This window comes from Drosophila takahashii, chromosome 2L, assembly GCF_030179915.1.
Source record: "Drosophila takahashii strain IR98-3 E-12201 chromosome 2L, DtakHiC1v2, whole genome shotgun sequence".
NCBI lineage: Eukaryota > Metazoa > Arthropoda > Insecta > Diptera > Drosophilidae > Drosophila > Drosophila takahashii.
Genome location: NC_091678.1, coordinates 14457442 through 14482218, shown reverse-complemented (window position 1 = coordinate 14482218; position 24777 = coordinate 14457442). Strand labels below are relative to the sequence as shown.

Here is a 24777-nt window from a genome sequence, read left to right as displayed (position 1 = left end):
CGCTTCGTGGGCAACGGACGCTTCCTCAGAACTCAGAACTCAAGTGGAGTGACGAGCACGAGAACGGAACCGGAAACGAAAGCGATAGAGAGAGAGAGAATAAGCCTGTTGAAGTTTTGGCGGCGCGTTCGAACCGGAAGTAAGGATAAATTCACTGTTTTTCTGACTTGGCTGGCACTTGTACGCCATCCTGTTGCGCCGTCGCATTTTATTTCTTGGTTTCTGCGTTCGTGTGAGTGGGTTAGTTGGCCTGTGCAAGTGTGTGCCTAACGTACCGGAAATGAGCCTGAAGCTCATTAATGTGTGCTGTTTTTTTCACCATAAAGTGCACTGAAATGGGGCAAAATGCGATTACGTTGCAGAGCCCAAATGTAGCGGAAAATGTGAAAAAAGGCTGGAAAGTTTCCGAAAATAACCTCAAACTGGGAAAATCAGTGCGCCACATGTCGTTCAAATCGTTCGTTAACATCGCATACGTGTTGAAAATGTGGATTTTAAATCGGAATCTGTCCCGCAAGCAGATAAGATCGGGTCAAGAGTTCAATAAAAAACAAGAGGGAATAGTCGCAGTCATTTAATCAATGTCGGGTTTTATAAATAAAGTGTGTGATGTGATAAGCAACTGTCGGGGAAGAGCAGAGAGAAATCTTTCAGTCCCAGACTGTCTCCCTACTTTTATTGTGAAATCTTTTGCAACGAAACTATGAAATGACAATTGTGTTATCAAGTTATAAAAAATCTATTAAGGAACCATTTTAAAACTGTTTTTATGATTAAAATTTTAAACTGTGACGGGAGTTCTTTAAATCATTCATTACATTTCCTTTACAAATGAAATACAACCTCTAAAGAGATTATAATCGGTGCAAAAAACAGATCAACAAAATAGCCAGAAACGTGCGAGTTTTTCGAGCTGATAACTGTTAATTGATAAGGGATCTCAGAATGAAATCAGCTGAAAACTGGAATAAAAATTGGATCCGCTTCCGCAGCTAAGTGAAAATGAGATCACCCTTAAATAAATTAATTCATGAAATAAAAAGTGTGTGCATGTGAGTTAGGGTTCACCCTTTAAAAGTGGACCAACAAAAAATTTTCTTCACAGTTTTAAATGTTGCTAAATGTTAGGAATTTCCTTTGTTGATATTCCTTAAACGAAAACTTATTTAATTTTTAGTTAATAATTAATAAAAACCAAAATTTGTATCTGTGATCTTACTTAAAAGCGAAGAACTAGCTAATAACGTATAGAGTTTGTAAAAAATAAAAACAGACGAAAAATAAGATAAGTAAATTTTTAATAATCATTACACTTGAATAACAAGGTTCACCAGTCTTTTGGGATATCCTTAAAAATAAATATTTTTGTAAGCCATAAATGTCTTCTTTCTATGAAAGTTGTACGCAAGCTCTTTGGATTTAGTTTTGGCGACAGTTTCTTGATTCCCTTCGCTTTGCTGAAAAGGAGCTTGAAAATATTTTTTATCCCTAACACAATCCTCTGGGGATTCCTTAGCCTTTGGCGCATTTATTGTTTTCCCCACAACATGCCGTAAGCTCGGTACTTTCCAGCTGAGTCGCACACATGAAGCACAAAACACTCGCCGGTGACAGATTCAGATTGTGCAGGTGAAAGGATTACGGCTTCTGCGACGCCCTTCAATGTCACCAGGCCTGTCAACGGCTCACGGAGAGCATTAACGAGGCCCCACTGTGCGGCGTTCCCTTAATTTCCTCAAGCGATCTGTCCACTTGTTGGTCACCACTTAGCCCCAAGTCAGCCCAAAAATGTCGCTCCCAACGGTTGACATCAATCTGCCTTGGCAAACGGGGTGTGCAGACCAGAAGCTCCTGCATATGTCTTGCTCTTAAACATGATAAAGCACCAGGATTAATAGAGGTGAAGTGGGAGACGAAAATAAGCCAGCTGAAAGGAGTAGCAACTCTGTCAAAATGAAGTGCAGAAACTAGCTGGATGTATATGAGTGAAAATACTTATTTAAGGCTTCATTATGACCCGCATAAATCCCATCTGTTCTTATAAAAGCCCTTCCCAGACTAGACTCCCCCCAAATGGCTCAAATGGTTAAAGACCTCGAGAGCAACACGTGCATTCTTCTTTCAATTAGGGACCATATAAGAAAGCCGGCCGGGGAGACTGTGAAAAGGAGCTTAAGCAGATGGCTGCTGGCTGGAAACTAGTTCCCTTTTTAGGCTTCCTCCTCCCCACGCCACTTGGCCATAATTTTTTTAATTACAAAGCCATAAAAATTAAACGAACCAAAAGTGCGGCTACGACGACTGCAACTAAGGACTAAGTAGCCCAACGACAGGAGCCACAGGACAGCAACAGGAACAACATCGGCAGACGGGGATAAAAAGGCAGCTGGGGCGAGTGGGGAAAATGGCAACGATTTAAGCCACATAAAACCAACAAACAGACAAACTGCCAGTTGGAGGAGTAGAAAGGTAGAGGGGACCAAGGGCAGTCATCCTGTGGAGGAGCACTATTTACAGCCAACTGCTTGGCAACACCTTCGTTCGGGAACGGAAAACGGAATACGGAATTCTGGAATGTGAATGAGAAACGCCTGCAGTTGAGTACAAGTCAAACCAAATGGCATGGGGATATTTTTTGTTCAACGTTTAAACCAAATTTGCATAATAGTTTTTCTTTCCGTTCACTGCAAATGTGCGGAGGAGCAACTGGCATCAAAATCTAAGTGAGCATTTCCAAATTATGCAAATGTTTGCCAACTGAAAGCGAGCGACACTCACTTTAAGAGCTGCAGCATCCGTACAACGGTGCGTATGCGTATTGATTTGAGTAGCTATGCAGGGGTAAAATCAGGAATGGAATGGAAGTAAAAAGTGTATGGTTTTCTTCTGTAAATAAATTCAAGCTCTCTAACATTTTCACAGAAATTATTCGAAAAGATTGTTTCATTTAATTGTTTTTTTTATTTATTTGGGTGATCGTCACTTTAAAAACGTTTCTTTTTGTTGCATAAGAAGGTAATCACAGCATTCGAAAACCAAAGGGAAATTTTAAATAATGCCACAGTTCCACTTCTGCTCAATCTATTCCTTGATAATATTTTTTTCTTTCGAACATTCTTGCTCGTTTATTATCCCTCTACTCGTTTTCACCTAAAGCAATTTGACAGGAACACATAGTATCAGTCCTTTTTCCCCATTTTCCCTTCTTCTCTTCACTCTTTTTCTCACCTGCCTTTGCAAGTTCTCAGTTTACAGCTGAAAATCACGCCTCTGGCAATTTTAATCTCGTTTATTAGCCATTTTTCAAGTGATACACATAATTTTCAATTTTCCAATTTCTCACCCAGCGCACGAACAATTTCCACCTGCCTTTTTCTCTGGCGGCCCTTTGTTCCACAATTTCCACACCTTTTTCCCCTTCTTTCACCTATTGTCTTTATCGAACATGAAAAAATGCATTGCATATTGTATGCACGTCGAATGGGGGGTAAAGATGAGAGGAGCAGTGGGGTGGGTGGGGGTATAGGACAAACACGACGCCCATTTGGAGGCCATTAGGGCCAGGATGGTCCAGCTGGTTGGGTGCAAAAACAAGGGGCAACAACAATAACAAGGAGCCTAGGCCGAGCGGAGCGTGATGGCGCTAAAATGGCAGCCAGGTGGCGAGAAGGCACCAAAAAAGGATGGATGCTTTGGTCCAGTCTCCCGACTATTTGTTACCCTGTACTTTAAAGCATACTCCATTAAAAATTGGTCGAATAGCTTAGAAAACTGAAGATCAACTTGAACCAGGGACCGTAAATAATCATTATTTGAGATTTTTATTTTAAAAAGACTACTGTGATATTTTGATTTAAACGTCAAAAACCACGTTCTTTTTCCTCTTGTCCACAAAGTATATGCATTTCAACAAATCTGGAAAGCAAATTAACTGTTATTTGTTCATGTCTATAAAGTGCAAAAAAACCAGTTAAATTGTTGATTAAAACTTGTAAAAACCTCAGTAAGCCTTTTAAAATAAAAATCTCAAATAATGATTATTTACGGTCCTTGACTTGAACACTTTCTTTGAAATCGAACATATTTGTGTAGGTCCACAAAAGCTACCTGTTACATATGTTACAATGAATACAATCTACCTTTAAGTACACTTTCACGGGGTAAAAATATCCCTGGTGAAAAACTAATAGAAGTCAGATCGTTGCGGGCTTAGTGCCCTGTGCCCCCTTCATTTTTTTGGCCCTTTATGGAGGTTGCAAATGGAGGAATGCGAGGCGGCAACAAACTGCTCCATCTTTATGCAATGACTGCCTGCTTCCGTTGTCATCGTTTCCTGTTCCTTTGTCGCTTTTGTTGCTGCTGCTGCTTCCGGTGACGCTGCTGCATGCCACGCACTCAAAATTTTCGAATAAACGCATTGGTAATGGAGGAAATATGCTCCTCCCTCGGCGGGCTGTGTTTTTTTTTTTGCCAGCTCCAATTTAGTTCGCAACTCCTCAAAGTTGATGTTTCCTTCGCTGCATGGGGAACTTTCTTTTCCTACTTTGTTATTAGATTTGCATGCCAGCAGCGACGACGACGATGAGAATTTCCGCCTTACAATTCATGCGGAACATATGGATGCAAGTGCGTATGTGCCCTCGCATCCTAACCCTTTAGGAAGGGAAATCTTCTTCTTCGCTCCCCTTTGCCGGAAAATTGTTGCTGCAAACGTAATTGCATTTACTTTGGAATTTATGTTAGTCAACATTTTTTCGTTTTTATGCCCTTTTTTGAACTTGGAGCCAGGGGTTTGGAGATCAACGCATGACTCCATCAGACAGACAGGAGAATGCAATGGTTGCCATGGCAATCGGGTTTAGAATCACCAGATTTCTTGTTAAGTCGATTGGTTAACAAGGATATAATAATGATATAAAATGAAGAAAAAAACTTTCATTTTATTAAGATTTTAAAATAATTTGAATAAAACGTGATTAGAAATTTTTTAAAGCATTTGTTTTGTTCAAATCACAATGGTTATTATAATAATAAAAAGGAAGATTTTATAGCCATAATAAATACGTTTTGTTTTTTAATAACTTTAAATGGGTTTCAAACATTTAAGCATTTAAATTTTAATATTAACATGTGTGTGAAAAGCATTTGCATAACTTGCTTTTTGAAATCGACATTTCAGGTGTTCTTTTAACTCGCTAACAATCTGCTAAAGTCCTCCTTGCGCCCTTTGGCCCCAGAGCCTCCCCAGTTCACTTCTCAGTTCTTTTCTCTTCCTTCTGCACAGCTCGACTGCAACTTCACCTTCACTTGAAAATTGCATTTTTACCGAAATGTTTGCCTGGGAAATGTTCTATGAGAGGTGCCCAGGGAGCGGGGGGCTGAGAGGTGTGAGTGTGTGAGGGGGAAATATGAAAACAAATGGCTCCTGAGTTTCTCTGGCTTTGGCCAAGTAATCGTAAGTTTTGTTTGCTCGGGGATCGCAATGGGTTGGGGCCACAGAGGTGGGGAGCTTGAATTTATGTGCACTCTGCTCCTTGTTATTGCTCCTTTTTTTGGGCTTTTGATTTCGGTCGGTCGGAGAAAGGGGATTTTTTGGGATGTGGATACAAGCTCAAAGGCTTAGTCCAAAAGTGCAGCAGAAATCATCAAAAGAGCATGCCGCGAAAATCCCATTTCCATTATTATTATTCTTGCAAATCGTTGTCAAATTATATGTGTGTATGTCTGCTAGCATACCCGATAGTTCTACTCCTATTCCGAATCCAGTTTCGTGCGAGCACTCGCGGAAGTTAAGCCGCTTATCGCTTATCAGCTTTGTCTGCTTTGCGGATAAAAACGGCAGCAGTATTACAGTCGTACACTGTGAGAAAAGCAATAGAATATATACCATTTTAGCTCTATTTTGTATTGTAACTTTAACTTTATGTAATGTAACTTTAACTTTATGGTATTAAGTTTAAAAAACTATACGATACAAAATTATCTTTTACCCAAGAAAATATTTAAAAATGTTCAATTTGCCATTATATTTTCTATTCTTTGGACTTTGCTCATTTTGTTTTTAGTGTTGCAGAGGGAGCAGTGGTATGACCTGCAGCCTCTGGGGCAGAGATTGAGGGTCATCGGGTCATCGCTGACAGGGAGATAATAATAGTAAAGTGGAATGGTTGCGAAGGAGGAGCTCCTGGCTCACTGCAGTGCATACAAACTGGCATTGTTCTTCTTTTTCCTGGTGCGCTGACTTGCTAATCTCAATGCATCGTTCGTGGGAAACCCTAATTGATAAGCTGCCTCGCTGCCGAACCAATTTCGGTGGCCAGCACTCGGTTTAAGCTTAAAACTCATAGATTAGGGATTTTTGAATTTTTAAATTCAAATTTTATAAACTTTTTTTTTACGATGAGAAACTTTTGAATGTAGTTTATACCAGAGTTACCATTATTACACACTTTAAACCATTTAATAATCAACCATATATCAATATAACTAACTAAAACTGAGAAAAACGCTAATAGAAGGGAAATGAAAGGACCTTAGGAACAAAGAGAAGAAAAGCAGCCATAAAACATAGAGGAAACTGCAATTTGGCCCGATTGGCGTCAGCAGCGTGATTTGCAATCATTATTTACCCGAGCAGCAAACGCAATTCAATCTGTGACAGCCGCACACAAGGATTCCGATTCCGACAGTTATCCTGCGGGCGAGGTGGGTGCATCGGAGGGAGTCCCCACCCTCGTCCTCGTCCTCGATGGAAATGAACGAATTGATGTACACGCCACGCTGGCCAAATCCGGAGCAGCAGCAACAGCAGCATAAGTTGGAGCAGGAGTCGAAGTGCAAAAAAGTGTTAAGTGCTCTCACTGTTTCTTGCAGCAATCATTGTCAGCAAGCAGCCAGAACCGCAATCAGACCGCAGGAACCGAATGAGGAGGGCATTCAGAACAGAGATGTCAGATCGGACATTTTATGGCTATTTTTATAACTCTCACTTCGAACACATAAGATGTTTTTAAATTTTTCATATCTGTCAGCTTTAAAATTCATTTCCCTTTGTAAAATATGGTAATTCTAACAGCCTTTTTGTTTAAGGAATGTTAGGTAAATTTTTTGTAAACTATGGCCATCGTTATATTCCGAAATCCCAGCCATATTAAAATTATAACATAACTACTGGATAGTAATAAAATCTTTTAATTCTTCCGAAATCTTAGCACTCTTTCTTGCAACTTATAAATATGATGTCTCCAGTTCCCAACCTACTGACTTATTTAGATATTATTTGTATGAAGAAATAATATTTTTTAACGGTTCTTAAAGTGGATCTTTTTACTGTCACACGTTTAAAGCCTCTTCTACCATTATTAAATCCAATGAGAAATAATTTCTTGTTAACTATAATATTCTTTAAAAACAGTTTAAAATCTAATTAAATTTTGTAAAAAGCGGACAACACTGTTGCAAAGGGTGCAGAATTTATATGCAGCTCTAAGGTTCAATACAGCAAAGTGCAAGCAGAAAAACAAAAAAGAGTTTACACTCCATTTTTTGTTTTCTTTTTTTGTGCTGCTGCCTTTAAAATCAAATGCAAATGCAAACAACAGTTGGCATCAATCGAAGCTGTCGGGGCACGCCCCGCAGGATTCCTCCTGCCGCCCCCACTTTATTGCTGGAATTAATGATGGCAGAGGGTCTGAGACTGCTCCTTGGTTCTTGGTTTTGTGTGTTTTATGTGGAATCAAGTGGAAATTCAATTGATTTGCTTTGGCTTTGCATTTGGCTCCACAGGGGGCGGGGGGCGTGGCGTGTTATAATAATGGACGGATGACTCTGGCCGGGATATGTGCGGCTTCAAAGGAAATCGCAAACATTCCTGGGCCAAACGCACTTGGGTGAGAAATCATTTTGTGAATATTACAGAACTACACGAACTGCTCCTTTTGCCATTTCTGGAGTTTCTGCTGGTGTCAGCATGTCAAATACGAGCGCTTCGAAGTTAACTCGGCTGCTCCCTCGCTTTGTCCAATCAATTGCAAAATTTATTTAATTAAAGGCCCAGAGAAGTCGGTGGGGCAGTCAACTGGCAGTGATGACTCTTAATGAAGTCGCAGTTGAACAGGATTATCTGCAATTTGCATACGCATGTTGCTTAATGGAATTTCTTCACTCTTCTCTTGCAGGCTAACCCACATGTAACCTGGTCCTATCTCATCCGGAAAAACGTCGATCGCCTAGGAGATTGACCCACCATGGGCGCACTGAAGCCGCTGGCGGCCATTTGGCTGCTCCTGCTCATCGCACACACTCAGGCAGTGAGAGAAAGTAATTACATTTAAATTATTAATTAATATATTGGGAAAAAATATCTTCTTTTTAGTTAAATTATCCATTTAAGTTGACCAAACATATCTTATACATACTTACATATATCCTTCGTTTTTCTTAGATCCCCTGAAGGACCCTCGCATCTGCGGTCGGCCGCAATGTGAGTCAAACAATCCCAAGTTCAGTTATGGCGAACAGATTTATAAATATGAATACACGGTGGCTGTGCGCACCGAGTTCGCCGGATCCGGTGACAATAGCTCCGACCTTCTGCTCAAGTCCAACTTGGAGATATTCTTCCCGAAGCCCTGCGAGGGCTACTTGCGGATCAACGATGCCAAGTTGTATGATAAACTGGACGAGCTGGGTGACGCGTCCAACGATAGCGAATCGTCCAACGACAAGCCCAAGGAGTACGATTACTACGATAATCTGGGCAGCGATGATCCCGAAACGGAGGACTTTGAGAGTCTGCACCCCAAGAGCATGAAACTGAACGAGGATTTGACGACCAACCTACTACGCTTCGCTTTCCACGATGGCCTCATCAGCGAGGTGTGTCCGCAGGACCAGGAGACGCCCTGGGTGCTCAACATCAAGAAAGGCATCCTGTCCGCGTTCCAGAACACCATGATGCGCTTCGACGTGGATTCCAACACAACGGAGACGGATGTTTCTGGTCAGTGCCAGGTGCAGTACGCCCTGGAGGATACCGACAGTGTTTATGTGAAGATCCGCAAGACGAAGGACATCAACTCCTGCAGACAGCGCTATGCCACCCACTCGGTGCTGCAGACCACACCGTACACTTTCCGAGATGACAAGACTATATGGCCGATTTTGAAGTCCCAGAGCCACTGCAACGTGAGTTTAGCTATAAGTTGTTGTACTATTAAACCTATTAAATATGTTTCTTTTCCAGCTGACCATTGATAACAATGTCTACCGCGAGATCAGTTGTCTGGAGACACATTTACTGGTTCCATTCTCGAATGCCAGTTCTGGAGCCCTGACCACCAGTAGCAGTCGCTTAAAGCTAAAGGGGGAGGAGCCCTACAGTGCCGGGGAGTTCTTAGAGCAGAGTATGTAAAATGAAGAATGGTTATGATACTGGATATATTTAATAGAATTTCTCTGATGCCCTGCAGATCCCGAGATGGTCGACCGACGTGCCACCCTCGTCTTTGATCACACGCCTGCCGTAAAACCCTCCCACGATGAGATTAAGGCTGCCCGAGAGCTTTTGGTCCAGATGTGCGCCGTTGGCTTTCCCAACATCAAGCGCGAGTTCATCGATGTCTTCACCAACTTCCTGCAAACCTCCAAGAGCCTCGACTACAAGACTCTAAGTGTCTTGCTCCAGAGGTCTGCTAGCACCTGTGAACAGGGCAAGTAAGTACAAAGTACACTACATTTATAAGGGTTAAAACATGGTTTAGCAAATAATTTATCTGCAGAAATCATGTGCTGGAATCCCTGCCCTACATTGGTAGCACCGCCTCGTATAAGGTGATGCGGGATCAGATTGTCAACGAAAGGCTCACCAAGCAGATGGCTTACAGCTGGATGAGGTCCCTGTCCTTCATCACACGTCCCGACGAGGAGACCCTGGAAACCTTCTACTCGATCCTCGAGTACGCCAAGAACCGACTGGATCCGGAATACACCCTCGGTGCCACGGCGGTGGTGCATAGCTTTTGCAAACATCACGAATCCTGCGAGGAGAACCTCCGAGTGCAGCAGATCATTAATCTCCTGGAGACCGAGTTCCTGAGTTTGTACAACCTGTTCAAAGGAGATCGTCGCAACCGTGAGCGTATGGTGATTCTGCTTAAAGGCTTAGGTAACATTGGTGTGGTTTCACCTGACTTCGCTGAGCAACTGCAATGGATTATCCGGGAGGATGGAGCCCCGGTGGATATTCGCCTACAGGGTATTTTGGCCTTCCGACGGGTGGACTGTCCTCGGTACCGAAGCTTCTTCTTGGACAGCTATGCCAACTACACTTTGAACTCGGAGCTGCGAATATACAGTTATCTGCAGGCCATGCGGTGTCCCGATTACATATCCGTTGGAACCATAAAATCAATCCTAGAGCATGAGCAAATCAACCAGGTGGGCTCATTCGTGTGGTCGCATCTGACCAACCTGGCCAAATCCAATTCGCCCGTTCGCATCGAGGCCCAGGGTCTGCTGCTGAACGATGAGCTGTCGGAACGCTTCAAAATGGACATCCGGAAGTTCTCGAGAAACTACGAGCACAGTTTGTTCTTCGATGAGTATAACTTCGGAACGACCACCGATGCAAATGTCATCTTTGGCACGGATTCATACTTGCCACGAATCGCCAGTCTGAACTTTACAGCCGATCTCTTTGGTCAGTCGGTGAACTTTTTTGAGTTGACTGCCCGTGCCGAGGGACTCGAGGAGCTGGCGGCCAATGCCTTTGGTCCCAAGGGTCCTTTGAGTGGTGAGCTGCTGCGCAAGAAGCTGTCGTTCTTGAATCGCTGGCTGGGCAACGAGAGTGCCGAGGAAGATGACACCCTGGAAAATCTGCTCAGCCTGGATAATCTGCGGCTGAAGAGGAAGGCCCAGCAGACTGTTCATGCCTATGAGCAGGAGGAGGACGAGGACTACGACTTCGAGGAGTCCTTGGAGGGGGCCAAGCGACACAAGCGGGATGCTAGCACCGCTCGCAAACAGGAGATTGATCGCAACGTGGATAGTCTGGGCTACAAGCTGAAGTATGACTACAATAACCCGAGGGCACAGTTCGGTCTTCGGATCTTCGGCAACGATCTGCGCTACTACAACGTTGAGTCCATGCTGGAGGTGATGGCCCTAGCCGCCCAATTCAATCCCTTCCAGCAGGCCAAGAATGTGCTTTCTGGAAAGGAGTTCACGCACACAGATTCGCGAGTGTTTTTGGATGCCTCCTATACAGTTCCACTGGCAGTCGGTCTTCCATTGGCCATCCATGCGTTTGGAGCTTCCTCCGTGGACCTTCGCATCAGTGGTAATTTGGATGAAATGGAACCGCCCATCGATTGGCACTTTGACGTCCAAGGGAGGTTTAAGCCCTCGGTGTCCGTGGATGTGATCACCACCATGCAGACGGATATGTTCTGGGAGCAATCGGGCATCAAGGTGAAGAGCAACCTGTACTCCAACTCGGAGCTGGTGGCCAAGCTGAAGATACGCGGTCGCAATCTGGTCTCCTTCTCCTTTGATCTGCCTCAGGATCAGAACGAGATTTTCAGCGTGCGATCGGAGCTGTTGGTCCAAAAGCGTGAGGGTGAGCTGCCCCAGGCGGGAATTGCCAAGAGGAGTGCCAACTCCACGTGCACTTGGCCCGTTCTCGATCAGGCCATCGGATTGCAGATGTGCTCCCACTTCAGTGTCCCGGATCTGAGCAATGCCACCGACATTTACCCAAGCCTCTTGCTAGCGGGTCCACTGAACTTTAGCCTGATCCTTAAGAAATCCGATCTGAGTGCCAAGAAGTACGTGTTCGAGTACAAGTGGGATCAGCAAGATGAGGACAACAACTTCTCGCTGGTGTTTACTACACCAGGCTCAAAGGTTCCGCGAGTTCTAGTGGCCAATGTGACGAAGGTAACCGATGCCTTCAATGCGTCCGTGGCTTTCGTGAACGGACCCAATCGCGTATCCGCCGGGTGCAGCTACGATGGAAACCCGGACTTCCGACGCTTGGATGTTTACCTTGATACGAATGGCAATCGATCCCTGGACCTGGGCATGGAACTAAGAAGGCACCAGGACTTCACCGCCTGGATCTACAATCCTCGCATGTTGCTAGCCATCAATGGAGTGAATATCACCGGACTAGCAGGCACTGTTAAAGTGAATGAAAAGAATGGCATCAAGCAACACGACGTGGATCTCTCCTTTGAGACCAAGAAGCTGCAGGCTGTGATCAAGGGCAACGTGGTTCAAACTGAGATAACCACTTCCACTAATATGACTGTTAAGTATAGGGTTGGTATCTTTATTCCTGTTATTTAATTTCATTTTAATTTAATACACCCGTTTTGATTTAGTTCCAAGCCAATAAAATCGAAGAGATTAACTTTGCCGGCAAGCTGGTTAACAATGGAGATAAGGCCAAGACAGAGTATCGTGGCAACATGAAACTCCAGACCTCGGCTTATCCCAAGCTAAACTTCGCATCGGATGCAACGTGGCTAAGTCTGCAGGGACACACAGAAGGCATGATCACTTATAATAATGCACCGGACTATGTAAATCCCAACTATACGAGTTTGCTTCGCTTGGTCTTCGCAAGATCCCATTCAGAGGATTCTCCTTGGGAGGGATCACGCACACGGGCAAGTCTGGAACTAAAGCTGCCAAGGTCTAAGATAGATTACCGCGTTTTGGTTAAGTGAGTTTATATTCGCAGCAGACTCTTTTGAAGCATTATTTGAATTCTCACCATTTTAAGGCACGAAGAACGCAGCAAGAACGGAACCGAGCACAATGTGATTGTGGGTTTGAAGTACGCTCCTGAGAAGGAGATCACGGGTCTGTTCTCCGTGCATTTGCCCAGACGGAACCTGTTTGCCATAGATGCTTACATGAACGTGACTGTACCAGAGTTTAATTCATGTACAGGCAGCCTAAAAGTCAATGAGAAAGCCACCAAGGACTATCTCGTAAGGATTACCTTTTAATATTTATAATTACTAATGTTATTATTAATTTTCACAACCTTTAAGATCTTCATCAATGGTTCCTGGTTTACTGGGCACTCAGTCGCGGTGAAGGCTAACTACAAGGACCGCAGCTCGCGGGTACAGGCCCTTCATCACCTAAAGATGATTGTGGAAAGTCCATCCTTCAATACAACCTCCCTCAACATCGTGTACCGCCGCAACCAGCTACTGATCTTCTACGACCTTCAGGCCAAATACGGACAGGATCCCTACGGCGTGACAATACAGTATGCAGCAAATGCCCACAATCGCAACTCCAATGCGGAGGTACGACTGAAGGTAAAGGAACGTGACTACTGGATCAATGCCAAATTGTTGTCAGAGCAGCCGAAGCTCCTGCAGCTGGAATTTCACATAGACAAGTAAGGCTAAATTATCTCCTTTAATATTTAAATACTTATTCCTCTTCAAAACCTTTAGAATTCGTGATGTGCACATTAAGGTTGGCCTACTGAATGTGGACAAGCGAAAGGAGCTCTCCCTGGAACTCAAGTGGGACGCCAACCGTGATCCCAGCCAGAGATTGGGTCTCCTTGCCGAATACAATAGCCCCGGAAATAAGCACTACGATGGAAACGTGATGCTCACCTATCCGGAGCGCACCATCAACTTTGGCTTTAACTCCTTCACCGGAGGACCCAAATACTTCGGCAAGGTTCACGCCTCCTGGAGCATCAACGAGGTGGTTGAGTTCGAGTACGATGCGGGTATCCTGCCTGGCCAGACGCTCCACAATTGGGTGAAGGCCGAGCTACGAACGCCCTTCGATGGCTGGCGCACTAATAGTCTCGATGCCGGAGTCTATAACATGAACAACCTGATCCTAATCAACTCTACCCTCTTCTGGGCAGACGATCAGAAGCTACAGGTGGGCTACAAGAGCGACTACGACATCAACGATCAGTTGACAAGCTTTGATGTTCGCTTCGGCATCAACAGCACAATCCGAGATATTCCAACGATAAATGTGAAGGTGGTGCATTGGCTGGATGCCAAGAAGGTGGACACCGAGCTTTATCTGGGCTACAGTGGACAGAACAATACCTTCAACACGTACAGCATGGACTCCAGTTGGGAGATTGAGAAGAACCAGCATTACCACAATGTTTCCGGCTTGGTGCATCTGGTTAGTCCGTTCAAGGGTTACGAGAAGGGTGGTCTGGTGGCCCAGTTCTCGCTCAGCGATCAGCGAGCGGTCAGCGGAGCAGCAGCACTTAACTTCGATGTTCGGGAGTTCACCTTGACCATGGACGGTTATGTGAAGAAGTTTACGGACAACATGCTAACCATTAACATCACCACTCCCTTGGAGAAGTTCCGCACCATCAACGGTCGCTTTGGGTTGAACGAAAGGAAACGTCATGCGGTTGCCGAGGTAAGAGCTCCCACCGCAGCTCTCGGAGTGGAGGCCTTGGCGGACATTAGGAATCTCCTGAACTTCGATGTCAAGCTGAGCCTGGCCACACCCATCGAAAGTTTCCAGCAGGCGGCGATATTCGCACAGCTAAATCCGGAGCGTGTTGATATGCGCGGCTTGTGGAACAACGTCACCCTGGGATTCACTGGCGTTTGGCACATGCAGAATATAACAGACTTTGAGTACTCCTATCTGGTATTCACACCACTGGCGGGCTTCGAGGAAAACGGATTCATTGTCCAGCTGCTGAAGAGGGACGAGTTCATCTTCCAGTTGCATGGCAAGCTGTCAAATTATAAACTAGGTGTGAAGATCAATGGCAAGCCAAAGTCGGACTTGGTCAATAAGCTGGGTAGCAACAAGATGGAGTTGGAGATGCTCTACGATGCGGACTTTAAGCCACTGAATGCCGAGACTGACTATAAGCCTGATGAGGATGAGGAGTACTTCTCGTACTTTACGGACTTCCAGGTGGACACTCTTTTGTGGCCCACTATTGTAGGCAATGTGGACATTCAGGAGATCATTGACTTCTACTTGGTTGTGGGTCATGTGCATCTGCCGCAGGGAAAATTGGAGTTCAAGGACCGCCTCCACTTCCCCGACTACCTAAATGTGCACAATCTTCTGACCGTGACTACTCCGTTTGCTGTGGCCAAGGACATCAAGTCAATCGTGGAGTACCACACCGACTTGCACTTCAACGCGTTCTATGAGCGAATCAAGTTTACAGTCAACGATGCCAAGGACCAGGTACAGGAACTGGGCTTTGAGTTTAACTACACCACACTGCAGGACAATGTGAAGCCCAAGGCGCACGATGTCCAGCTCAAACTCATCACACCCTACGAAATGCTGCGCGAAATTGACATTCATGGACGACTGGAAGTGGACGATAATGCTTATAAGGGCAACATCAGTGCGGTCACAGCGCACACACATCTCTCGATGGCAGCTTCCGTAGAGGTTAGTATTCAAGTCTTACACAAGTCAGGGTTACTTAAATCACTATCTAAAATTTCAGAACGAGGACAACTTCTTGGAAACCTCAGTGGGTATCCTGCTGGAAACGGACGTTATCCCGCACTATGCCTGCCAGGTGTACTTTAAAAAGGACTTCTCAGCCGTCGACAACGCCATAGACATTCGCTTCGAAGTTACCGACAATGGAACACTGAACCAGGTATACTCATTAAAAGTTTCCCCATAAATGTGACCAAATATTAAATGTATTCTCGAAACAGCTCCACATTACGACAGACTGGCACACCAATCCCTCTTATATCGTTAATGCCAACGGAAAGATTCGAACCACCATGCTGCCACTTCAACTGGCTTCCACTTCGATTTTGATCACTAAGGATCAAAATCCCCAGCTCAACTTCGATCTCAGCTTCCTGAGCCAGAATGGTCAGAGCATATCGTATGGAACGCGGGCCAACAAAAAGAAGGATGTCTTCAACATTGAGGTATGGACTCCTCTGAAAAACTTCCGGAACATCTCCATGCACGGTACCGTCGCTAGAAATCCCCGCGATGCTGAGCGCTACGATGTCTCAGGGTTCCTGTACCGAAATATGGCAACATATGGCGTTACGGGCGCTGTTCGCATGTCCAAGAGTCTGCCCATCGATGCCACTTTAAGGGTGCAGCCCAAAGCCGGAGGACGAGATGGTGTGATCGAGTTGAATATCCACGAGGAGGGACCGAAGAAGATTGGCTTCTCCTTTAGCGCCATCGAGGATGGTAAGATGTGCCAGATCTCGGGAGGTTACAGTATCAGCGAGAGCAATGGAGCCATGGACTTCTCTGTTCTGGTGGAGAGCACGGAGCCGGAAATCGCGCGAATCAACTTTAATGGCAATCTGAAGCCCAGCTCCACGGGTTCACTTGTGGGTGACCTGAACTTGGAGACTCCCTGGAAGTCGCTCGGCATCGATTCGGTGCACCTGCACTCGGATGTGGGTGTTGGCAGCAAGGGCGGCAACATGGTGGGTGAATATAAGATCGGTCAGTATGTCGGACGAGGTAGTTGCATGTGGTCCTGGATTCTGGGCGAGAATCTGCAACTGGTGCTGGAGAGCTACTTGGAGAGGCCGAGTGCCCAACCGAGAATCGTCCATGCCAGTGCCAAGTACCTGAACCCGGGACAGACCTTTGCTCAACTGCAGGCTGGTGGTCGCCTCAGTGTCGATTCCAAATGGAACCTCGATGTGAATGGCAGTGTGCACTATAAATCCGTTGATGACTTCGACTTTAGAGTCATTACCGAGTTGCCTTTACCCGTTGGAGATCGTCACCTGCTGAGTGCTCGCTACCAGGGTAATGTGATAAGCAAACAGTTTATCGATCCTGACTTTGTCTTCGAAGCGAGTTACGAGGGTTTGGAGGCTGAGAACAAGCTACTGTCCCGAGTTTCCTATCGAAATACAACCAACAACCTCAAGGGCGTGGGTCACGTCGAATGGGGCAAGCTGAAGAGCTTGTCTATTGTGGAGGGAGATTTCGAGCTGCTGCAGAAGCCAGGAGCCCGCCGAGAGTTCTATGCCAAGATGATCACGCCCAAGTTCAAGGATGAGCACACGTTTGCCCTGACCGGACACTACGACAAGGAGAATGCGGATTACCACAACTTGGTGTGTGCCCTGGACTATCCGGCCAGTCGTCGAATCACTGATCTGGATGTCTCCTTTAGTTCGCTGAGCAATATGCATGGCAACTTCAACAGCACAATGCCCTCCTTCCTCAACGTCAGTTGGTTCAAGTCGGACTTTAATTTCACCACCAAAAAGTGAGTTTAAAAAAAAAAAAAAAAATCTAATTATATCCGACTTGCTAATGCTTTGTTCTTCCTTTCACAGTGGAAAGAGCTATCGCTACTGCCGCTGCTTTTGGCCTCAGGACTCCGCCTACTTCAAGTTCAACAGCAACTACGACAGCGACAGCAACAATGTTAACCACAAGATCAATGGCAATTTGGAAGTTGAGGTACCACTGGCCACTCGCCATCGAGCGGATGTGTTTTATGACTTGCAGAAGATTCGCAACGAGAATCTAGGAGAAGTCAAGGTCCTGTACAACGAGAAACAGGTGCTGCATGGCAATTACAAGCGGGTGGAGCAACAGAAGCACCCCATCTACAAGGAGACCACGGATATATCGCTTGAGAACGAAGTGAAACCCCTGGGAATTCACTATGTCAGCACCAGAGATGCTAGCGATCCTGAGGGAACCCAGGACGTAAAGCACTTTGAGGTGTTCGAGCTGAGAAACACGCAGAACTTTAACCTTACCGGTGAGCTGCATTCGAGGACGACTCTCAAGGCCCAGGACTTCAAGGTGGTGGCCATTCATCCTAACCGAGCCGTAATTCTGAGCACCAAATACGAGGACGTCAGTCCCGAGGTGGTGAGGCAGCACACCAAGTTGGAGCTCTCAGAGACCGCCTGGATAGGATACAACCTGGAGCTGGGTAACTTTAGCAAGGTAGGTAGACATTGACCATAGGAAAACTTGCTTGAAGTGTGTAATAATGTTATTTCTCAACCACATAGGTTGGCAACGAGTCCCAGAGCTTCGCCTTGGACATCTTCTATCCAAAGCGCAATCTCTCCTCCTCCGGCCAGTACTACATGACGGACACGCACTTCAACTCGGACCTGACCTTCCAGTGGCTAGGCGGCAACTCGGCCGAACAGCCCAAGGAGATTCGCAGCAACCTGCAATGGACGGCGGAGCCCTTGCGTCGTGGTGATCGCGAACATCGCACTTTTGCGTTGACAGTGGCACATCCTCTGCTGGAAAAGGACATTAACTGCAAGGCGACGTACTACCGCGGATTGCAGGATCTCCTGAGGACCCACTTGACTATCGACTATTCGGAATATGAAGACCAACTTATTGAGCTGGGTGCTCAGCTGACCGATAGGTACACTGAACTAGGCCACACGAACTACACCTTCAAGGTGTATGGAAAGCATAGGGCTTCCGAGCTGGACGTTCAGCTCAATGGCACTTTGGCGGCCAGGAACTCCTACTACAAGACGGAGTCCACGGCCCACTACAAACGTGATATCTTCCCAGCGAGATACGGCAAGTTCCTGGCCCTGCTGGACGTCAACAAGCGGGAAGTGGAGTACGAACGCCAGTCACCTTTCCACACAGTGCGTTTGCATCTGCTGCCCACCATCCGGTATCCCATTTACGGTCTGAATGCCACCATCTGGGATACTCCTGATACAAACCACTCGGGATACATCTACGCTGATCTCTTGGAGCGCTATGCTCGCATGGACTTCAACCTCACGGAGGATGCCAGTCAGAACCTGCAAATGGTGGGTTACATTCCGGACACACGAAGTGCCTTCCTGGACATTTGGCGGAACTACGAGGAGATCCGTGTGATCGACGTTAGTTCGTACCTTAAGATGAATCACTCGCGACTAATTACCGGTCGCTTCCATTGGCGTCCGTCTATCCGGCAAGAGGTCCGCGAGAAAATCCAAGCGGTGGGCAAATCAGTCTACAGCTCCTTCTCCGAGGGAATTGACTTTTGGATCAAGTCCATCTACACCGAAACTACGGAGTCAATGGGCGTGGTATGGAGCACAGCCAAGGAGTACAACAAGGACTTCATTGAGGACATTGGTCATCTGAGTGTTTTGGAGGAGGACCTCGCCGATCTGCGGCTGTTTGTGAATCAGTCGTACGAAGCGAATGATTTCTATATCAAGAACGTGGTTAACTTCACGCTGACCATCCTCGATGAGTTGGCAATCAGGGATCACATCGAATCGCTGCCCAAGATCTTCTCCGAGTTGTGGCAGGCGATGGGAGATTCCGGAAAGGCTCTGCGCAACAGCATCGTGTGGCTGATCGATACCATAAAGAGCACCTACAACAACCTACTGGATGCGGTGGCTCGATTCTTCCACGGCGAGAGTCTCACCTACATATCCGGTCTGCTGGAGAAGGGCATTGCGAAGTACGACAGCTTTGTCAAGGATTTGCACATCAAGTTTATTAAGTATATAGAGAATTTGTGGCACAAGACTTGGTCCTTGGCGGAGAATCACTGGAAGGCAGTCCTCAAGCGCTTTGAGCCGCATCTCTTCAAGATGATCAGCTTCATAGAGACCACTGCCTGGAATCTCAGCAAGGAGGTGTTTGATTTCATATACAAACGTACCAACGAACTGGCCGAGTCCCCGTACTTCAACAAGGTCTCTAGCTTTACGGCTGATGCGGAACGACTTTACCGGGATTTCAAGGCCAACGATGCGATTACCAACATCAAGAAGTATTCAACGCTGGCTTGGAATTTCGTCAAGGAGAAGTACTTCAAGCTGGTGCCCTTCGGCGCGGAATTAAACGAGGTTCTCACCGAAATCTGGCAGGAAATCAAGGAGCTCGAGAAAATCGATCAGGTGCAGATAATGGTGCAGAAGTACTACGAAGTTATGGCCAAGGTGGAGTGGGTGGCCGATGAACTGCAGCTGGAGCATCGTCTTCATCAGGTTTACGGTCTGCTGAGGAACAAGTTCCGCAACTATGCCATGAACGCCTTGGAAACCGCCGATATGTACAGGGAAGCCAAGACCAAGTTCGTTTTTGATCCCGTGGTGGGTATTATCGACATCGAGCAAAAGTTGCCCATGTCCTGGCACGCGTTCAACGAAACGCCCAAGTTCGAGGAGATTCCCGAGTACCAAGTGCTGGCCAAGGCGCAGAGTTTCTTCAGTGAGACCAACTCGTCGATCGTCATGAAGCTCTACAACATGCGCACCCATCTGGATCCCAAGACCTGGCTGCCACCCTACTACTGTAAGTGAATGAGGGGTAACTAATTTGATAGTTAGTAAAATTATTTTATTTTTCAGCTCGCGCCTTGCTTATTGACTCACGGCACTATATGACCTTTGACCAGCGCTATGTGGGTCTGAACCTCAACTTTGATGAGTTTGGAAACGGACGACCGAATTCCCAGTGCAGCTATCTGCTGGCCCACGATTTCTTCAAGCGGAACTTCACTTTACTTCTGGAGCCAGCGGTGGGTACTAGGAAATCTTATTTAATTGCTTTATAATAGTTAATACTTAAATTTCCAGAGCAAATCCCTGGCTGGTCAAGGACTAACACGCAAACTGAGCTTCATTGCCAACGATCAACTGATTGAAATTGACCTGGGCACAGATGTGAGTCAAGTGATCTATTGAATACTTTTAAATTCTCATTTATTTATTGTATATCCAGCACATAAGCATCAATGGTAATCCACAACCCATCCTGCCGCTTAAACTGGGACCTGTGAACATCCATCGTGATCTAGACGTACTCTCCATTACCTCGGACACCGAGTTCAGCCTGCACTGCAATGTTCAGTTCGACCTATGTTGGTTCGAGGTGAGTGGTTGGTACTTTGCCAGGACGGCGGGACTGCTGGGAACCCTGAACAACGAGCCCTACGACGAGTTCACCATGTCCAATAGCGTCATCTCCAATGAGACGCAGCAGTTCACGGATTCGTGGAGCCTGAAGCAGTGCAGGCAGACGCAGTTGGCCCAAACCCAAGAGGTCAGCAAGGAGGTGAGTGACACCTGCACCAGCTTCTTCCGCACTGGCATCCTGGCGCCGTGCAGTGCGGTCATTGACCCCAGTCCCTTCTACGATATGTGCCTGGACTTGGGCATGAAATCGCCGCCAATTCGAAAAGGACATCCGGCTGTCAAGGGCGCCTGTGCCGCAGCTTTGGCTTACATCGAGGCCTGTACAGCGCTGAAGGTTCCGATGCGTGTGCCCTCGCAGTGTGTGTTGTAAGTTAAACAATATCTTCTAACTTAAGTTCCTTAATTGAATTGTTGACCCTTTAAGCTGTGAACTCTCCAATGGTTCCTATGTCCCTGAGGGCACTTTCATGGAGCTGTCAGGCGCTGAGATTCCCAGGAGCAGCGATGTGGTCTTTATTGTAGAGGCCAAGGATTGCAATGCCAACCTGAAGACTTCCAAAAGCATTATGACAGTGGTTAGCAGCATAGAAGAACAGCTGCAGGCGGCTAAGCTAACGAATAATCGGTGGGTATTTCTATAAACCATTTCACCATAGATATTTTTTAACAGTTTCCCATTTCGAAACCCTAGCTATGCTGTGGTGGCCTTTGGAGGAGTGGCCCCCTACGACAAGGCCAGGAGTGTTATTTACGAACACAATGAGTTCACCTCCAAGCCGGATCAGCTGGCGGACTATTTTGGTCACATCAACACCGGAAATGGCAGCAGCAACGACATCCTAATGGCCATTTCCGCTGCCGCCAAGCTCAACTTCCGTCCGGGCGTTTCGAAGACCTTCATCCTGCTCTCCTGCAGCAAATGTGCCGCCAGGGACATGCGATTCGACTACACCTCCATTCTGCAATATATGCTGGAGGAGGGCATCAACCTGCACATCCTGGCGGATACGGAGTTCGACTTTGAGCGCAGCAAGAAGCTGCGTCACTTCTTCGGTCTGGACAGCAAGCTGGTCTACTCGAAGCGTTTCCCCGAGGGAGATGCGGAGACCCGCAATACGACCCACATTCCCAAGAGCAACTTGGGCATCTGCACAACACTCGCGGTGGAGACCCAGGGATCGGTGTTCAGTGCTCGAAAGCTGCAGCCGGAGCGAAAGTATCCCATCAAGCGATTCGCCACCATTTTCGCCAAGCGCGTCGCCCTCAGTGCCACGCCCATTCAGAGCCAGACCTGCGAGTGCTCCGCCCACAACACGGGCGTCTCCTACATGGCCTGCTCGCCACAGGCTCTGCCAGAGGAGAAGTACGACCTGGACGACTATGTAAGTTGAGATGGGAAAGGAGAGTAGATTTGGAACATATTTATTGCAGCTTTAACTATCCTAGTGCTACAAAATTGTCTTTAATGTGTGTGGGACTTTTATACAAACTTTTATAATATAAAAATTAAAAATTTGTTGTTTTCTTAATTAAATTAAATGAACATATTTAAATTTGTAAATGTTATTCTTTATATTTTAATATTTATATTATTCAACACTGATTTCTTGAATTTTTACTCTAAATTATTTATTTAATTTGAAAGGTGTGTAGAAATGTTTATAAATAACTGAAAATTACTCACTCCAAATGCCAGTAATTGCATTTCATTTAATAAACTAAATAATAGTGGTTTTGAAGTAACATTTGTTTTGGATTTTTGTCACCTTAAGATGTTATCAGACTTTTGTCGTAGAGAATGACACTAGTATCTCAGTTAAATAACTTTTTAGTAGTGGTTTCTTTTTAATATATATTCTTCAATTTATTAATTCGTATTATATTTTAATAATATAATATTTAATTCAAAATTTTCTCATTTTTCAGGACTCCTTCAACAACTGGGACTGGGGAGACGAACCGGAGGGCGAGGCCAATGTAATGTCGTAGTTCTTAGTGCGCCGCTATTAGTTATTTAGTTCAGTTATGTCCCTGCAGAATGTAAGGTTTTTCTAATGCATAACCGACAGGCATATTTTGTAAAAATAAATCAACCTATAAAGCCAAAGAGCAACCGCATTTAGTGTCTTGACTTCCAATCGATAGCTGGCCAAAGTTAACGAGCGACACGCCCGACCAGTTTTCTGCTTCCTATTCATTGTCTGCGGCAATCTCGGCCGCTGATTAAAAGTTGCCCGACCGCCTGAAGCACAGCAGCAGCGGCAACAGTTGCATGCTGCATGTTGCATGTTGCAAGTGACTATCACTTTTGCAGCTGCAACGGCCACGGCCACGGTTGACGGAAACGGCGGCAGAACTCAAGTACGTGTAACAACCTTAACCCTAAAGCGAGCCGAGACGGAATGGACCATGTCCGCTCACTCGAACCACTTGATACCCAGTTGAACCCAATTTGTTGTCATAACATTTCCCTGGAAAGGCGCACAATGGAAATTATGCGAGTCGAGTGGTAATGCAATACTTTCTATTTCAATGCTATGGTTACATCAACCGGCCGTCCTAGGCCCAATTGCGAATCTTTCACTTTTGGGCGAGCTATAAAAACTATAAAAACCAGCGGACAGATGGCAACCATTCGCATTGCTGCACTGAGATCCGGCCAGGTAGTTACAAGCACTAATAAGATGTGGAGATTCGTAAGTTCCGCCAGAAGTTGGATAGACCTTCGATCCGTATTTCATCTGTGGTATCTCCTTTAGCTACTGATTTGCAGTATTCAGCTGATTTGCGCCTCGGAGCACAGTGGCGAAGGATATGGTGGGGGTTACGGCTACGGAGGAAGTGGCGGAGGAGGCAGTGGATCCGGGGGCAGCGGCGGAGGAGGCGACTTCCACCACCACACACCCACCACATATTCGGAGATCTCGAAGCATGTGCCGGTTCATGTGATCGAGAAGGTGCCGCTGCCCATTCCGCATCCGGTGGCCGTCCAGGTGCCCAATGTGATCCGGCTGCAGATTCCGGAACCCTATGCCGTCCACGTGCCCGTCCAGCAGGAGATCCAAGTGCCGGTCTACAAAATAGTGCCCGAAATAACCGAAAGGAAGATCCCCTACACCGTGGAGAAGCCATATCCCGTGGAGGTGGAGAAGCCGTATCCCGTCGAGGTTATCAAGCAGATCAAGATTCCGGTGCCGAAGCCCTATCCTGTTCCCATTACCATCTACAAGCATGTCCTGCAAAAGGAGCATGGCTGGTAATTGCGGTAGTCGTCGGTTTTTAGGTGTGTAAGTACTAGGATGCCAGCTCTTAATCCCCAGAGTATTAAATTACTATTATAATGAGTAATTAAATATAGATTTTAAGCTAAAAATGCGTGTTTTAATTGGGATTTTTGAAGAGAGTACACGAGAGATTTCCATTTTTATTTTTATGGGAAAGGAAGGACCTCGAAAATGATATAGAAATGAAAATCTACAACTGATAAACCATACAGCTTTTATCCATTTATTTATTCGGATAAAGGTTTTCTTCTCTACTAAATTGTTTTCCGAAGCTTAAAGTGTTTTCGAAAAGAAGGTAAAGGTAGAATAGAATAATATTAATTACATGTAGATAATATATTTTCCAAAAGCGGAAGTGAAACTGGAAAAAGCTTTTGCGAACTTTTCTGGCCCAAGCTTAATTCCTGAAAACTCCAAAGCTTTTTTAACAGTCCTTCCTTGTAATGGCGGCAAGGTGCGTATACACATTCCCACCCACAAGGGAATTACATATACACAAACCTCGCAGGTTCGTTAAACTTTTCGGAATTGATTGACGCCTGTGTGGGAAAGTGTAGGGCAGGTTTTTCTCA

General features: G+C 45.9%; 2 protein-coding genes across 2 annotated transcripts; both read left to right on the top strand.

Moving 5' to 3' along the window:
* Apoltp (Apolipoprotein lipid transfer particle) lies at positions 1-23028 on the top strand. Its single transcript, XM_017158199.3, has 20 exons — positions 1-139; positions 8178-8319; positions 8444-9186; positions 9245-9404; positions 9471-9714; positions 9780-12321; positions 12384-12727; positions 12788-12998; positions 13062-13420; positions 13479-15441; positions 15500-15658; positions 15720-17266; positions 17337-17961; positions 18030-20298; positions 20355-20524; positions 20583-20669; positions 20728-21287; positions 21346-21546; positions 21613-22303; positions 22848-23028. The coding sequence occupies exons 2-20, from the start codon at positions 8247-8249 to the stop codon at positions 22908-22910; spliced, it is 13011 nt and encodes a 4336-aa protein (XP_017013688.3). The 5' UTR covers positions 1-139; positions 8178-8246; the 3' UTR covers positions 22911-23028.
* Positions 23029-23545: 517 nt separating this feature from the next.
* LOC108068556 (uncharacterized) lies at positions 23546-24241 on the top strand. Its single transcript, XM_044394972.2, has 2 exons — positions 23546-23584; positions 23681-24241. Exons 1-2 carry the CDS (start codon positions 23546-23548, stop codon positions 24179-24181), a joined length of 540 nt encoding a protein of 179 aa, XP_044250907.1. The 3' UTR covers positions 24182-24241.
* Positions 24242-24777: the final 536 nt, after the last annotated feature.